Source organism: Rhinolophus sinicus, linkage group LG04, assembly GCF_036562045.2.
Source record: "Rhinolophus sinicus isolate RSC01 linkage group LG04, ASM3656204v1, whole genome shotgun sequence".
NCBI classification, from domain to species: Eukaryota; Metazoa; Chordata; class Mammalia; order Chiroptera; family Rhinolophidae; genus Rhinolophus; species Rhinolophus sinicus.
Window position 1 is genome coordinate 96,470,132 of NC_133754.1, and position 17,067 is coordinate 96,487,198.

Below are 17,067 nucleotides of genomic sequence, written 5' to 3' on the forward strand. Positions count from 1 at the left end.
TTAAAGAAAAGATGAAGACGGTCAAGCAGACTTTATTCAGGACCTTCGCAGTAGGTATAGGGACTGCTGCAATGGGGTTTTACAGTGGGGGAGAGACTGGGCTCCACTCCAAATACAGCATGGGCGAGGGGGAGTGTAGAGCCAAGGAGCAGGGTGGGTCGAAAATCACCGAGGAGAAATATCAGGAGGAAGGCAGGTTCTGGCTAAAGCTGACCTAACAGGATTCTGCAGAATTCAGGCCAGGGTGGCCCAACACCGGCTGGGGGCTAGCGGAGGGTGAGGAGCCCCATCATACGAGTATATGGAGGGTGGGGAGTTCTGGTGAAACTGGCTGAGCAGGGGACTGACTAAAACTGGATTTTGAAGGGAGTGCAAAGATGGGCCTAGGAGAAGTTCAGGAGCCTGACTAAGAATGCTTGTCAGTACCAGGTGCTATGATATGCTTTGGAAAGTGGGGGAGGGAGACGTCAAATACCATGGATTGTTCACTTACTGCATGATTTTTGGACATACAGTAAGTAGGAATCCCACAACATGCTTTTTTTAAATTGCATTTTAAAAATATATGTGTATTTCCTCACCTCAAAGTTTATTAATAAAAAGGTCTTCTCAGGGATTCAAGGATGGTATTTCCTTCAAGCTTTTAAAGTACCAGGTTATAATTTCAAAAATAAAGACTATGGGATTTATTTTAAAGCCTAAGTGCATTCCTACCATTGATATTAATGCCAGGCCATGCTCCAAAAGAGTAAAACCCACAAATCATATTCTGAAGTCCAGGCCAGTGACTGACTCGCTCTTCCCTACCCCCCACTTATCCTCCTTCACCAAACACGCACACACACACACACACACACACACACACACACACTCCTCTCTAATGAAACGAGAGGAAAGTGTCAAAGAGCAGGACAGAGGTTAAAGCACTCAAAGCAAATGTTATTCAGGAACTATTGCCATAGAGGAAACGGGACCTCATATAGAATCGGGCTCATTTCCAAATACAACAAGGACAACAAAGGTTGGGGGGTTATAACCCAGGGTCAGGGTCAGGGTCAGGGAATGGAGCATTACTCAAAGGAAGCATCAGAGTACTGGGTATTCTGGCTACACAGACCCAACAAGATTCTTGCAGAAGGCAGGCTAGGGTTATCAGACATCACCTGGGGAGTGGAGAGCGATGAGGAAATTTGATCAGACATTGAGGGTAAGCAGTATTGGCAGGGGGATGGATTCTGGCTAAGCAGACTTGACAGGATTTTTGGACAACTGGGCTCTTGAGGACAAGACCTAAGAACAGGGCCTAGTTGAAAATGGCTCAGAGGAGCCTATAGAGTTCTGTCAAGAAGAGAGTCTGTCTAAAGGCTAAGCCTGAACCAAGCATGACCAGCCTACTCTCTCCTTTCACTAATCTGTTTTATTTCACCAAAAACCCATTCCTACCTTTTCTTCTATTCCCAAGTGTAGTATATTAGCCGGCCATGGAAACTAACACGCCGAAGGAAATTGCCCCCTTTCTTTGCAAAAGTAATGGGAGAAAAAACCTGGAAGATTTGATACTGTTTTCATCAGATGCACAATTAGATCTGTGGTCCGTGCCGGTGCGATTCACCACACATGTTGCCCTCTCCATCCCAACCCTTGGGACTCAGTGATGAGTAAGGAAAGCTCCTGCTGTCAGTGATGCTACAGCCCACATGGTGGAAACTGTCTCCACATGCTGATGAGACTCCCTCCATGACGAGTTGAGTGGGGATGACAACCCATTGCAGAACCGTTACACACACACACACATACACACACACACACACACACACACACACACACACACACACACGGAAGATGTTTCTGGCAGGTTACCCCAAAACCTGACAATAGTGCTTGCCTGTGTGCAGGGAGTAGAAAGTCAGAGACTAGAGATGGGAAGGAAGGTGTGATTTTGATTTCTAAAAAAATCTTGTGTGTTGTAGTCGTTTTTCAATATAAAAGGTGATAAAGAGAAAAGGGAAGCAAAATGGTCTCTAGCGTCCTTTCTTTTTCTCTTTGTAGTTATTTATTGAGCTTCATGGGGAAGATTTCAAGGCATTTTAACCACCTACTTTTACTGAATGAAATAAAAACATCAAAGTAGACATTTATATTGGGGGTAATTTAATATTTACAGTTGATCCTGGAACATTGTAGGGATTAGGGGTGCCGACCCTGTGCAGTCAAAAATCCATGTAGAACTAGCTGGCCCTCTGAATCCACGGATTCTTAACCCCGGATTGAAAACACGTATATGCTGTTTGGTTTATAGTCTGGATTTCAGATAATCACAGCGTCTCTGTGTTTCTAGTGCTAAAAATAGCACAGTCCGTTCTAAAAGTAATGGCTGCCATGGATGCTCTACTGTAATTTCATTTCTTGAAAATAATGTCTGAATTTCTAATTAATTTAAGGTTTCTAGTTAATTTAACAGGTAGAATGGTCATTTCATAAATTTCTGTTGTGAATGCAGGAGATGGTATGGTTCATAGTATATATGCTCAATACATTTGGGCATTATTTTGTGGTAGTAATGGATACAAAGCCTTATTCAACCACTCACCTAAATCTACCACACAGATTACTATTGTCACCAAAACATAAATTCTAAGCAGAAATAGTAAGTTAATATCCAGATAATGCATTTGGATCCTTCTATATATGATTTGAGCCAGTGTAGAATGGACCAAAAAATATTTTTTTCATGAAATCCTCATTCTACAAAATATGATGACATATAAATGACACAAAATGATCTATGCAAAACTGATTGGTCAAAAGGGTCTTTGTGTACAATGTAGACTCTACAATACAGTCAGGAATCAATAAATAAGCACAAAGGTCTCCCAGCAGTAAAGTCGATGAACTTTTTCAAAAGAGATGAGACCACCCAAAGACCCATTTATATTTCTTTCAAGTTCATTTCTATTTGGATCATTTAATCTAGTTTCTCAGGAATGGAGAGAGGAAGTGAATGTCGGAGACAGATAATTCAGCAGCAAAGAATGACAGTTGACTGCCTGGTGGGGGTGGTAAAACAGTAGAGCTGCCCACAGGGACAGTTCTAGGGACAGGCATCCCTAGATTTTATATTACAGCACAATGCATAAGTTGGTCACTTATATTTTATGTACCTGTCTTTAGAGTGCAGGTAATTGGAACTCATTTTTTAAAAACTTGTTCAGAAAAATGTTTTAGATGGAAAGTGATGTTTCAAGTAATGTAGAAAAAAACTGGGGTCTGAAGAGTCCCTGTTCCCCTGTGATTATACTTAAATCAGGAAAGTTGGTGTATTGGGTTGTAAAAACCCCAAATAATAATAATCTAAGTATCATTTATTTGATGAATGCCCACTCTGTGCTTGATTTACAGTGTAGAGACTTGATGTTTTCCAACCCTATAGGAAAGCGTTATTAAAACCATCTTACAGATGAAGAGACTGAGGATCTGAGAGTTCCCAAAATGACTTAGCTGACAGGTGGCAGAATTGGTGTTCAAACTTGCGTGTCTTTGGCTCCAATGTGTGAAAATACACATTTTCTCTCCTCTATCAACATGGCTTGAAAAACAAAATTGCAGACATTTACTCCCAGTGAATACACCTCTCCTATCTCTTTCTCCTCTCTCTTTCCCTTTGTTTTCCCTTCTGCTCTCTTCCTTTTCCCCTTCTTCCTTGTGTTTTAACTTGTATATGAGACCCTTCCAGTCCAACCTGCCGAGATCAAAGCGTGATTCTGAGACATTGCCTTTGCTTGAGCCTTTGACATGGAGAGGCTGAACCAGTGAATGCCGAGGTCCCCGCCCCCCAACGGTCACGTGCCTGCCTTGATCCTGGGAGACTGAGTGGGAGGCCCCTTCCTACGCTTAAATCCTTCGGTTGCGCTCCTCTCTCTCAGCAACCAAAGTGCTGAGCACACACTTCTGTCCCCAGGCAGAACCACGTGGCTTATGCACAGAGCCCACAAAAAAAACAGCGATGGCCTCCTCTCAAAGATCTAGTACACATCCCAAGAAATTCTCTGTGAATCTGTATCTTCATTTTTTCCCCGCTGATTACTGGAGTAATAGATGCTTTTTGCAAAAATAAAATAATTACAGAATTATAAAAATTGCGACTACCTAATCGTTCCACTAATTCCCCTCCCCATCAATCATCCCTGTTAACAATTTTAAAGAAATTATAACTTGTGAATTAATTCTCCAGATCACATGTTTGGGTTTTTTGGTTTTTTTTCTTCCTCCTTTGGTTTGGAGCACAGGTCTGGCTGGAGCACTCAGGATTAAGAAGATGGTTGGTCTTCCGCTTTCTTCTCTTCCCTACACTTGGTTGTGCATGTTCAAGGTGAAAGGCAGGCAGAGTAACTGAAAGGAGGAAGGAAGGTATCACTCCTCCAAAGTGTGATTGAGTTCATTAGTAAAAAAAAAAAGAAAAATCCAGATTGAAGTGTTCTTGCTAATATTCTTTATCGAGTAGTTTATTAAGTACAGGGAATACTATCCTTTTTGTTAGTTTTCATTTAATTTTGGGCCAATAAGTATTGTTTAGTTGACTGTGAATATAAATATGGATGAAGAAATTAAACTATAAAAAATGTGTACGAAAATGGGAATTTTGCACTACCTGGGATTTGCATTCTGGCCTCTGTAGTTTACAGATGAGAGGCTGAGGCCTGGGGGTGGGGGAGGTTGGTCTGAGCCTTCCTCCCTCTGTGCATCCAGCCAAGTTTGTGGGTGTACTCCGCATGCTCTCGGCATACATGCTCTTCTTGCAGTTCTTAAGCTACAGTCTGCTTTTTTTTTTTTTAATGGCCAGTGTTTTATAGAAACCATCACAAAGTATGGATAACCAGTGTTAATATTTGATATGTAATCTTTGAGACATTTTCCTGTGTACATACCCGATACCTGAAAGACGGTACGGTGTAGTGGTGTGAAGTCTGAGTCTGGAATTAAACTGTGTAGGTTCGAATCCTGATCCCAACATTAGCTTTGTCACCTTGGTTAAGGTACATAGCGTGTTTCCCCGAAAATAAGACCTAGCCGGACAATCAGCTCTAATGCATCTTTTGGAGAAAATTAATATAAGACTGGTTTTATTTTATTATAAGACCCAGTCTTATGTAATATAATATAATATAATTAATATAATACTGGGTCTTATATTAAGTTTTTGCTCCAAAAGACACATTAGAGCTGATTGTCTGGCTAGGTCTTATTTTTGGGGAAACACGGTACCTTTTGGGAAGTTCCATACTTCCATCCATGAAATGGGAATAATGATAATGCTGTTCTCGTTGGGAATGAGTATGAATTAATGAGATAATGTGTCAAAAGTTCCTGGCATAGAGTAAGCACCCAATAAATGTTAGTACTCATTATTAACGTTTTGTGAAAATTGGGATCATACTTCTAATTCTATATTAGAACTTATTTTTTAAACTATCATGAACACATAATCTGCATCATTCTTTTCGTGGTAGCGTTATAATTACATTACGTGATCTGCTATCATTTATTTAGTTCCTAAACTTATGGAAAGGATCATAATGTGGGTCAAAGAGCCATTAGTCTTGCCCAGCCTTGGAAAACAATTCTGTATTCTGACATCCAAATCCAGGGAAGCTGAAGACCTGTAGTGCCACACAGTTTTATCCGAACAAGACTACAGTGTTCCTTTATTAATAACAAATATGTAAGAATCTTCCTACTGTTGGACAACATCAAACTGCTACCATTTCATGTGCTCTCTAACTGGAGAGACTTCTGGGCTTGTACGCTTATGAAATTTTTTATTAGTTATCCTCTTTTTCTAAAATACCATCGTTGATAGCGAAGTACTTATTTTCTGCCTCAATAAGTGAATACATGTCTGAATGTTTCCCTGACTTTAGTTACTGAACATTCACAAGAGCGGCTTAATTAGAAAAGAAGAAATTGCCATAATTCTGCCCTAAGCTGCAATAATGCAGCAGTGGGGGTCCTGGAGAATCTTTCTTATTCAAATGCTCGTGGCTTCTTGAATAAAGTGGATGACTAAGTATATCGTAAGAGAGATTATTAGCAGTGGGAGGCACATTTGAACTTGCTGAGAGAGCTGCCTTTGTCTCTAGGAAGGCCGGCACTTCTTAATTATTAGACCAGGTCTTCGTTTTATCCCGGCGTCTTTCCTTTTTCACGCTTGCAATGTCTGAATAGCTTTCTATTGCCTGTTAATCCCCGCAGGAATGTGGCTTTGGCTACGGGGAGGATGCCCAGTGTGTGACATGCCGGCCGCACAGGTTCAAGGAGGACTGGGGCTTTCAGAAATGCAAGCCGTGCCTGGCCTGTGGGGTGGTGAACCGCTTCCAGAAGGCAAACTGCTCTGTCACCAGTGATGCCGTGTGCGGGGACTGCCTGCCAGGGTACGTTGGACGATTTCTCTCCCTTGTAATTATTCAATTATGTTTACACAGGCCTTTCTCTTCTTCCCTTCCAAACGTGAATGCACACTGATATTAACCCGAACACACTTATTGAGTGTTCATGACTTTGCATCTCAACAGTCACCACTAGATTTTCCGTGCCTGTGCCATGCACGGTGACAGGCGCTGGTTATAAATAAAAGGAATAAGCGTACTAACAAAGGATCGGTGTCGCGAAAATCTAAAGAGTTTCTACAAATCAATAGAAAAGAAAACATGGATAAATGGACAAAAGAATGAACAGGCAATTCACAGAAGAGGAAACACATATGGTCGCGTGATCATAGGAAGATAGTCATCCTCACTGGGGACCAGGAACATACAAATCACAACCATGCAGTCCTTTCAACAGATATTTGCCCAGCAGCCACAAGGCATTGCTTTAGGTAAAGCGAGGCATTGCTTAGGTCAGGAAGCAAAGATCCCTACCCAGGTGGAGGTTATATTCTAATAAGTTTTTAAAAAATATATAAACAGTCAATCTAGAGAAGTGAATTATTCAGAAAGCAGGAGATGGTGATTTCTATGGAAAAAAGAAAACCTAGAGCAGTAAGGGGCATAGGCAGGTTGCAGAATTAGAGTGTAGGTATTACTGGAAAGGAGAGGTCTGGGCAGAGACTTGAAGGAGATAAGGCAGGTAGCCGAGCAGATGTGTGGAGGAAGAGCCCTGGGACACACGGAACCATTAGAGACAGGCCCTACAAGTTTTTAAGAAGCTGCTAGGGTTATCTTCAGGAAAAGGGAAGAGTAACGCAGAAGAAGAGCGGGTGGGAGGAAGTGCGCATGTGTGAAGGGTGAACACCTTAAATGTGCACATTGAAAATGAACCCAGACAATGGAAAGAAAGGAGACTCCACCTGGCACAGGTGGAATTTTAAAGGAGGAATTTTAAAATTTTCAGTCCTCCCAGGTAACCATTGGACAGATATGCCAGATACACCTGCTTGGCTTATCTGGTGGCATGGGAGTGAGAGGCATTACTGCCCGAGCTAAGAAGGGAGGGTGACCAGGCAGAATATCAGGATACTTTCATGGGTGTAGAGTGCAGCCTGTGTTACCAACCAAAGACAGAAGAGAGAGGAGCCAGAATTCCTGGAGCTGTGGAAAGCAGGCTTTCTTTATTGCTGACATAAAACAACCAGAAATAACAGCACTACAGGAGCAGCAAACGTTTATTATTTAGAACGCACCAGACACTTGGCTAAACCCTTTACATGAGTTATGTTCTGTACTGTTCACAGTGTTTTAAAAATGAAGGTGAGCCTTATCCGGGCTGCAGGTTATTCAGGCAAGATCACTGAGCCAGTTCGCGGTGGGACTTGCCTGGGGCCACATCCAGGAGTCTAAGTCACTATTATAAGAATCTATAAGGACGGTGACTAGACTCGACCAGGACATGACCACAGTACCAGGGTGCTTTTGACCAAATGGCACAGTGCTAATTCTGGGGCTCTGGTTGAGGCGAGAGGGGGAGAGAAAGCTCTGGGCCTGAAGGGCAGAAGCAGGGTAGGACATAGCCTGTGGGTCACGCATGGCCTGTGCAATGACTCAACACTGAAATAGGTGCAAGAAGCAGTGGGCTAACAGCAAAAGCACAAGCACCTAAAGAAAAAAGAGCTGGAGTGGACGTCATGGAAATTCAAGTCTTTTGTGCTTCAAAGGCTACCCTCCAGGAAATGAAAAGGCAACCCACAGAATTAGAGCAACTATTTGTAAATCATATATGGGATAAGGGACTATCTTACCTAAAATATATAAAGAACTCCTACAACTCAATAATAAAAAGGCAAATAGCCCAATTAAAATATGGGCAAAGGATTTGAGTAGACATTTCTCCAAAGAAGATGTACAAATGGCCTATAAGCACGTGAAAAAATGCTCAATGTCATTAGCCATCAGGGAAAGGCCAATTAAAACTGCATGTGGGTACTTCACATCCATTAGGATGGCTATAACCAAAATGACAGACAATAACAAGTGGTGGGGAGGATGTGGAGAAATTGGGACCCTTATACACTGTTGGAGGGAATGTAGAATGGTGCAGCCACTTTGGAAAACAGTCTGGCAGTTCCTCAACAGTTAAACATAGAGTTAGTTACCATGTGAGCTGGCAATTCTGCTCTTAGGTATGTAACCAAGAGAACTGAAAACATATCCATACAGAAACTTGTACACAAATGTTCATAGCAGCATTATTCATAGTAGTGAAAAATGGAAACAACCCAAATGTTCATCAACTGATGAATGGACAAACAAAATGGAGTGTATTTAAACATTGGAATTTTATTCAGCGTTAAAAAGGAATGAATGACTGATGTGTGCTACAAAATGGATGAAGCTAGAAGAGGTTATGTTAAGTGAAAGAAGCCAGTGACGAAAGACCACCACCTATTGTGTGATCCCATTGTATGAAATGTCTGGAATGGGCAAATTTATCGAGACAGAAAGTAAATACAGTGGTTGTCTAGGGCTGGTGGTTGGGAGGGTTGGGGAGAATGGGGTCGGGGGCAGCGCGACTGCCAAAGGGTACGGAGTTTCTGTTTTGGCATGATGAAAATGTTCTAAAATTGATTGTGCTGATGGTTACACAACTCTGTGAATATACTGAAGACCACTTAATTATATATTTTAAATGGATGGATTCTATGGTTTGCGAATTATATGTCAATAAATCTGTTGTTTCATAAAAAAGTAATGGTCTATAATCTCAGAAGACACTGATACCTACGAATAACATCACCCAGAATTTTGATCTTGTACAAATCTATTCGAGAACACACACTGAACATCTGACACATCTTTATTGTTCCTGTTCTACAATTTTGCTGAAAGCGTGTCTGTGCATGTCTGCTCTCTTCATCTGGGGGCAGGGAGAAGGGGAAATCCACAGGAGGTAATGCCCAACTTATGCTTGTCTTAAGGAATAGGGCTGAGGTGGGCAGTGCCCAGAGGGCGTGGGGAAAAGCACAGGACACGGGGCTCTAGTTTTACAAAGAGGGAACCCAGGAGGTGTGCTGCTGGAGTGTGAGAGAGGGTACGTCTCCCGGGAGCTCCCACCAAATGTGCTTCCCCGCTTAACCTCCCTTGTCATCTGAGCCGACTGCTTTAGTTTCTACAATGTTTGCTCATTCTTTAAATAAATGCTTAGATGTGGGAAAGTTAGAAATGAGTAGACATTTGAATGATGTTTCATAGTTTATTTATATGATTAGTTTAAAATTACATCCTTTCTAAGCCGGCATGAATGTATGAGGCAGGCAATAATTATATAGTGAATTTTACCCAGGTCTTCCAGAGTGTTTTAAAACTGCTCATCCAGCTTAGAATATGATTTGCAAATATTTTCTCCCATATTGCAGGTTGCCCTTCACTGTCGATTGTATCTTTGATTTTTAATCCTAGAAGGAATTATTATTATAATTTAAAACTTTTTTTAGTGTGACTTACTTTTTTTTGACCACTTCATTGAGGTGTGACTGACTTGTGAAAGGCTGTACATATTTCATGTATACACCGCCAGTGAGTTTGGGTGTAAGCATACATTGATTGTATCCTGTGATGCACTAGTTTTCAGTTCAATGTAGCCTAACTTACCTACTTTTTCTTTTGCTGCCTGTTTCATATATGCATTTTTATTGCCTTTTGGTGTCATATCCAAAGAATTATTGCCAAATTTAATGTCGTGAGGCTTTTCTCCTATGTTTTCTTCCAGGAATGTTATAGTTTTGGGTCTTTCATTTAGGTCTTCAATTTGTTTTGAATTAATTTTTTATATGGTGTAAGACAAGGGTTGCACTTCGTTCTTTTGCGTGTGGATATCCAGTTTTACTAGCACTGTTTGTTGAAGAGACTGCCCTGTTCCCCATTAAATGTCTCTGTTCCCTTGTCAAAGATCATTTGACCATATGCGTGAGGGTTTACTTCTAGGCTCGCTTCTGTCCCGTTGGTCTACAAGTCTCTCTTTATGCCAGTACCACACTGCATTCATGACTATTGCTTTGTAATATATTTTGATATCAAGAAGTGTGAATCCTCCAATTTTGTTCTTTTATTCTGACTTTATAAATTCCAAAATAAATATCTTTAATTAAAATTTGGTGGAAAATCATCATATTACAATCATTTGGACAGATTTTCATAGTCAAATGAAAATGGACTATTGAGCGAATATGGAAGGTATTGGCCATTTGAGATAACTTACCTGGTTTCAAATGCAAATTTTGTTTCAATCATAACTTACACAGATTTGTTACTGCATTGTCCAATTTCACAGAATAACTGCTTCTACCTGTCCTCCGTAGATTTGATCTATAAATTTATTCTCCATTATCACTATTTTTGTCATAGAAAAGTTTGAAGCTTTCTATATAAAAAAAAATTGCTTAAATTCTCACCATGTAGAAATAATCACTGTTAATATTTGGTATATAATATCCTTATCATTTTTTCAATGCAAATATATACACATTAATATTTTTTAGCTGCTTTGGCAAATGATCTGAAAGAATCTATACCAAACATGTTTGTACAAAATTTAATTATGTTATTCACACTTCTTATTTTTCACTTAATGATATTTCATGAGTAAAAATGATGTGCGATAGGTCTGCATTATTGTTTCTAAAGGTCACCTTGGATTCCTTTGCCTTGGGTCTACTGCAGTTAGTCATATTCACTGTAGGATATTGGGATTATGCCTCGTAAACAATACTGTGATTGCATCGTTCTACCTACAATTTCACCCACCTGATTATTTGCTTAGGATACATTTCAAAAAATGAAATTATTGGGTGAAGGATGTAAACTATTTTGTTGAGCTCTGATGACATATTGCTAAATTGCTCTCCTACAAGTAGCAATTTATATTCCCACTGGTAATATAGGCACCTACCTATTTGCCTATGCTCACACCAACACTTTCTCAATTTTTTAAGTAAAAATGGTATATTGTCATTTCAATTTATATTTACTTGATTAGAAATGAGGTCAAACATTTTAATGTTAAATTAAAAATCGTATCATTCTTCTTCGTTTTAATTATGAAAATTAAAAATTATGAAATTTCATTCTTTTGGAAATTAAAGTTCCTTGCCTGTTTTTCCGCTTTCACCACAATGATTTTTAAGTTTAATGTTATAGACTTAAGTTATAGACAATACTATGATTAGGACTATTTCTCAATTTTCTTTTGCCCACTAACTATGTTGATGATGCTTTGTTTTTGCTCTTCTTGTGTCTTTAATAGTGTGTGTGTGTGTGTGTGTGTGTGTGTGTGTGTGTTTTCAAAACTGTTCATCTCTTCCATTCTAGCCCCTGGGTCTCTTGTCATGCCTAGAAATATGTCCCTCTATCAAGATTGTATAAATGTCTTGCTACATTTTTCCATTGCTTTTATGGTTTGCTTGACTTTTTCGGTCTCTGAATTTCAAATGTGAAACACTAGCGCTTTATTTATAAGGCATCATTTAAATTGATTTCCTATTTTCTCACCAGCACCCCCACCTCAACATAGAAAAAGTGAGGCCGAGTAGAATCTACAAAGTTATGTTTCGTGGAATTGGTATTTCTTAAGTGTTCACTACATGCTCAGGAGCCTTTCTAAGCATGTCTGTCTAAGATACTATTTAAGCCTTTGAGAACCTTTTTTATTTTTTTTTAAACAATAGAACTGGTAATGGAGACTGCCAGTACTTTATGACATAAATCTGTTCATTGCAACTGTGAGCTTAGATAAAAGAGCTAACGAGGATTATTTTCTTTTCTCTTCTAGATTTTATAGGAAGACAAAACTTGTTGGTTTTCAAGACATGGAGTGTGTACCTTGTGGAGACCCGCCTCCGCCTTACGAACCACACTGTGAGTGAACTCCATACAAACACATCAGAAAGGCTCTTGGCCTTTTTTTTAAAAAAAAACCTTTGTTCAGTTGGGAAATGCAGCAAAATCTTTCTCTGCTGTGGGGCTTACAGTGTGCACTCTTTTATCAAGCTTCCAGCAGGACAGAAAGCTCTTTTGTTGTATGCCTCAGTCAGCAAACTGTGTCCATTGATTTGAATCTCAAAGTGAAATACATTTTGCTGTTGTTGTCCTCCATTCAAACTCTTATCTTTCATTCTAGATAGGTAATTCAGACAATTCCAATTAACTAGGTGGTCCAAATCCTAATGCATAATGTCTCTGCACCACTGCCCCACGAATTCCCGTGTTTTCCCGTCTTAGTCCCCAGACACTGCCGTGCAGTGTCTTCTCTGCCACTCCAGAGACCTGCCTCTCCTTGAATCACCTGTCCTAATCAACAAATTGTTAAATGGAATCTTAGTTCATTTTGTTCACTCCTCTATTTTTCTCATTTAACACATAAACAAGAGAAAACCCATTATGGGCAGGGGCTATAACTGTAAATGAGAAAATTGTGCCTTTCCTCTTTGTATTACTATTAGTTAATCTTTTCAACAATACTTTTTCCCTCAGACATAAAAGGTATTTGTTACAAGTTTTACAAACCTGCATTGATCTTGAATGGGAAGAAGAGCGGCTCATCACTCTTCTTAATCCTACGTATAAATCTGGCCAATGAAAGCCCATGGGTGTTGGGCCAAGAAAGACATCTTGCAGGTGGCCCCCCTTGTATGCTCAGGGCACGCCAGGCTTCACTGAGAGGGCTTTGGTGAGCTGTGCTTCACTGTACACAAGACACAGGCAGTCCAGGTGGAGGAAGAAGGCGGGGCCTGTCCATGCATAGGTAGCTCATGCCTTCCTGGGGGGACTTTGTTTATCAATGTTTAAATTTTGGGGTTGTTTTTATGTAATTTTCAATGCATGGGATTGGTCCTATTGCTCCTTTCTGTGACAAAAGCTCCCTCTGAACTAATTGAAAGTTATTGCATTATTTGATAACGTCACATAGTCTTTCTGTCTCCAAGAACATCATGGAATTTTGTGGTTCATGTTATCATGTCCGTTACCAAAATGCATTACTTTCTATTCTTCACTTGAAGTAACAAAATCAAAAGCAAAAAAAAAAAATTTCACTCTTTTATAGCAATGTATTTTGACCTTCATTTTTATACTATGCAAACATTCACCAAATAATTCATTGCAATTAACAAATGCAATATTGAATGCCTGTTAAGTATTAGTCACCATAGAGAAATGATATGTTTTACTTGATTTTCTCAGTATCCCGTCATCAGCCCACATTTGTCGTTGAGGACACCAGGTCCAGAGAGGTTAATAGCTTTCCACTGATGGTTGGTAATTGGCAGACATTATTCAAACCCAAGTCTCTCTCACTCCAAATAGTGTACTCTTTCCATACTCTACTAGCTCCCAAAGGAAAACCAAACTATCTAATCTGTACTCTGTTGGCTGATGTCATCTACTGCTTGTTGACTTTTTGTTACACTGTTTGTTCTAATGTTCATCATTTAATGAAAACTCTAAAGATCTAACATAGAGAAGATCCTGAAAGAGCCTCTTTCTGCTACACAATCCATAAAATGCCATGTCTTCTTCCAGTTAAAACAGGGGCAGCAGCCTGGTCTTGCCCATGGGTCAGCTCAGCCATCATTTTGTCCAGAAGGCAAAGATTATGCTCTTTATCCCCAACTACCATAAAAGAGTTAGTCAAGTAATTGGTATTGCCCAGTTTAGAGTTGGAAAGTACTCGTTTTTATTTTTTTTCTTTCCTGTTTAATTTATTGGGCTTAAATTTAATATAATCTAGTCATAGGTCTGAGGCATTGGAATTTTTTTGCCTTTGGGGATCTGGCAAAGTTTGGACATCATAAATTATCCTTTAAACATAGATTTCACATTTAACTTTTAATGCCTTGTAAAGCCCTAATTAAGTTATTAACATAATTTGAAAAGAAAATTAACTAGTTTACCTTACGTGTATAGATATATTTCTCCGTAAATGAAACTTTTTAGGAAGCAAAGACAAATAAATTATTTTTAAAAGTCAGAAATGCAGTGTGCACAGCTAATAGCCTTTCAAATCATGAAACAACAGTCTGGTGGTCTTTAGTGAGCGCTAATCCTTATCTCTGTGAAGGGAAATTTGCTGCCTTTGGCACAGTTCTTGGGAGTAATTCCAGAACACAACTAATCTCCTCAAAAGAGATCTTGACGTCTTTGGGGGAAATTATGTAAGATGCCTTATGTTTTCATTTCTTCTACTTTGGGCTTTTCAACTTATCCACAAAAAAACTGCTTCTTCAGTGATTTTTCTCCCATGAGGAGCTCCTGTGTTATTTAGACTCTTAGTAGTTAGCTAGAAGAAAGTGACGCCACTCAAACTACCTCAAGTACTGGCATTTGTTTCAAGGATACAGGTGCTAGTGAGAGAGGCTGGAACTTCCCAGAACTCGGGGGTAGCCCTTACTGGGGACCCCAGGCAGCCCTGGAGTCTGGAGGCCATGGCCCCTCGGAAGCAGGAGGGGCCCGCATCAGCGTCACACAGCCACTTGCTCAGCCTGCAGGCCTCTCTTTATGCCTCCTGCTTTTCCCTCATACTTTCAATGGACTGCTTTGGTCTGTACTTCTCTTTCACGCTCCTGAAGGAGAGAGTTTGATTGGTGTAATTAAATACCATTGTCCTTTGAGGCAGAGCCATTTCCGTCCACCTGCTAAACAAATATTTGAGTGGCAGGCACACACCGTGAAGGACAGATAGATCCCTGTCCTTTTCTTCATGAAAGGTACAGTGTAGTAGGAAGTTGTCATGTAACTACTCCAAGTTCAACAGTGTTCAGATGCGACACACAGAGGCGGAATTGTGACTGCTCAGTCCCACATCTGGAAGGATCCATGGCGCTCTAGGGCTGTATACTGGGTAATGACGTAGGAGCTTTGGGGAAGGCTTTGGAGCTGGATTTAAAGGATCAGTTAGAGGAGGATGAGCCTGAAAAGGAGACTAAACAGAGGGGCCAGAGAAGTTGGGGGAGAGCAGGAGAGTGTAGCATCCTGTAGCACTGGACGCCCTGTGCAAGTTGAGTCAGTTGACACTGGAAATGTCCTTTTCACCCTGGAGGTCTGTGGTGACATTGACAAGAACCATTTTACTGAGTAACGGAAATAGAAGCCAGATTATACTGAAACAAGAAGTCACTGCAAGGGGAGGATGGAGACGATTATAGACAGTTCTCTGCAGATGTTTGCCTGTGAAGGTGACACACGGAGTGGGCAGGCAAGGGGGGCGTTTTGTCTTACTTCATGTTTCAGTTGAGAGACACATCTGCATGTTTGCAGGTTGAAGGGAAGGATCTAGTTGAAAGAGGTTGATTCTTTTATATGAGAGAACAAAGAATGACCAGACATAGAGGGTTTGTAGGAGAAAGATCCCAAAGCACAGGTGTCGGGTTGGTCTTCTCTGGGAGGAGAGAGGGGCAACTTCCTGGGGTCACCAGGCAAGGAGGGCGTGGGGCCCTTAGGCGTTCAGCGGTCGGGGAGAGAGGCTCGTATACACGGCTTCTGTGTGTGTGACAGAGGAGGCACCGTGGTCTGCCTGGTGAAGCTGGAGCCGAGGAACTCAGAGGCTGGAAGAGGTTCTCATGACAGAGAATGGGATGCAAGCTGATTAGAGAAAATAGTGGGTTTCCCAGTAGCATCCAAGGTGAAGTCTGTGGTCATAGTGAGGCATCGTTTGCTCCTTATATATCATCTGGAGGGGCTTTTGCCATGGGAGTGACTCAGCCCACCTCTGAAGCGGCCCCAGTACATACACTAGTTGTACCTAAATGTGTGGCATATAACAAGCTACAGACAGGTCTTTAAAAAGGATGACTGTCTGTGTTAATAACACAAGCATCATTTTAAATGAATGTGATACATTTTCTTATATTTCTATAATACCTGAGGGAAACCAAAGTAGCAATTTAACAGAAAACACAAGAATGAAAACTTCCCATGTATCTGTCAACTCTCCAAAGGGCCACCCAAAGTCTATTCCTGTCTATGGCTGGTGTAACTTTGGCCGAGTGACTTACGTAACTAACTCCCTGAGGGTTAGGCTTTGTCCCTGTAAAATGGGGTGACACCTACCTGCTAAGGTTGTTGTAAGTACTGAATAGTCAATATGTGTAAGTCTCCTGGCACAGCGTCTACCAATGGGCAGGTGTCCAGTCTGTTGGCTCCCTTCACTCCGTCTACCATATAATGCATCTTGGATGTGGAATCTTATCTCCTGGCATTTGGGAGCACTTGCTGTCTTGAGAAAGGACCAAGTGACTGCCCAGGGATTCAGCAAAGGCAATGGTTCAAATGACAGCAGTGAGCTAGTACTGCGTAAGTGTCCAACTCCATAGGAAGTGGCATAATGAGAGATGGAGGAAACCTCAGCCATCAGGTAACAAAACAGGTTCTCTACAGCTCACATTTGTAATAGTGTGTCTAAATGTAAGTTTCTCTCTTTGTAGGGTAAACCTGTATTCCTTGTAAAGTGATTTCAAAACCAAGAAAGACGTTTCTATCCCTCTGACTCTTTACTCTATATTGACCCAGTTTTAAGAAGTCCTGAAAAATTGGGCATCTAGCGGAGGCAGTAGAATAGAGCAGAACACAGTGTGGGACCTGTTGC

The 17,067-nt window shown here is 40.7% G+C and overlaps 1 protein-coding gene across 5 annotated transcripts in view; it reads left to right on the plus strand.

Annotated features, from left to right (window-relative positions):
• Positions 1-17,067, plus strand: part of TNFRSF19 (TNF receptor superfamily member 19) — an 85,167-nt gene that overhangs the window by 25,582 nt on the left and 42,518 nt on the right. For all 5 annotated transcript variants that reach the window (XM_019736609.2, XM_074330038.1, XM_019736608.2 and 2 more), the window contains exons 4-5: positions 6,250-6,428; positions 12,259-12,344. In XM_019736609.2, the coding sequence (XP_019592168.1) occupies positions 6,250-6,428; positions 12,259-12,344 (265 nt within the window). The remainder of the gene's footprint in view (positions 1-6,249; positions 6,429-12,258; positions 12,345-17,067) is intronic.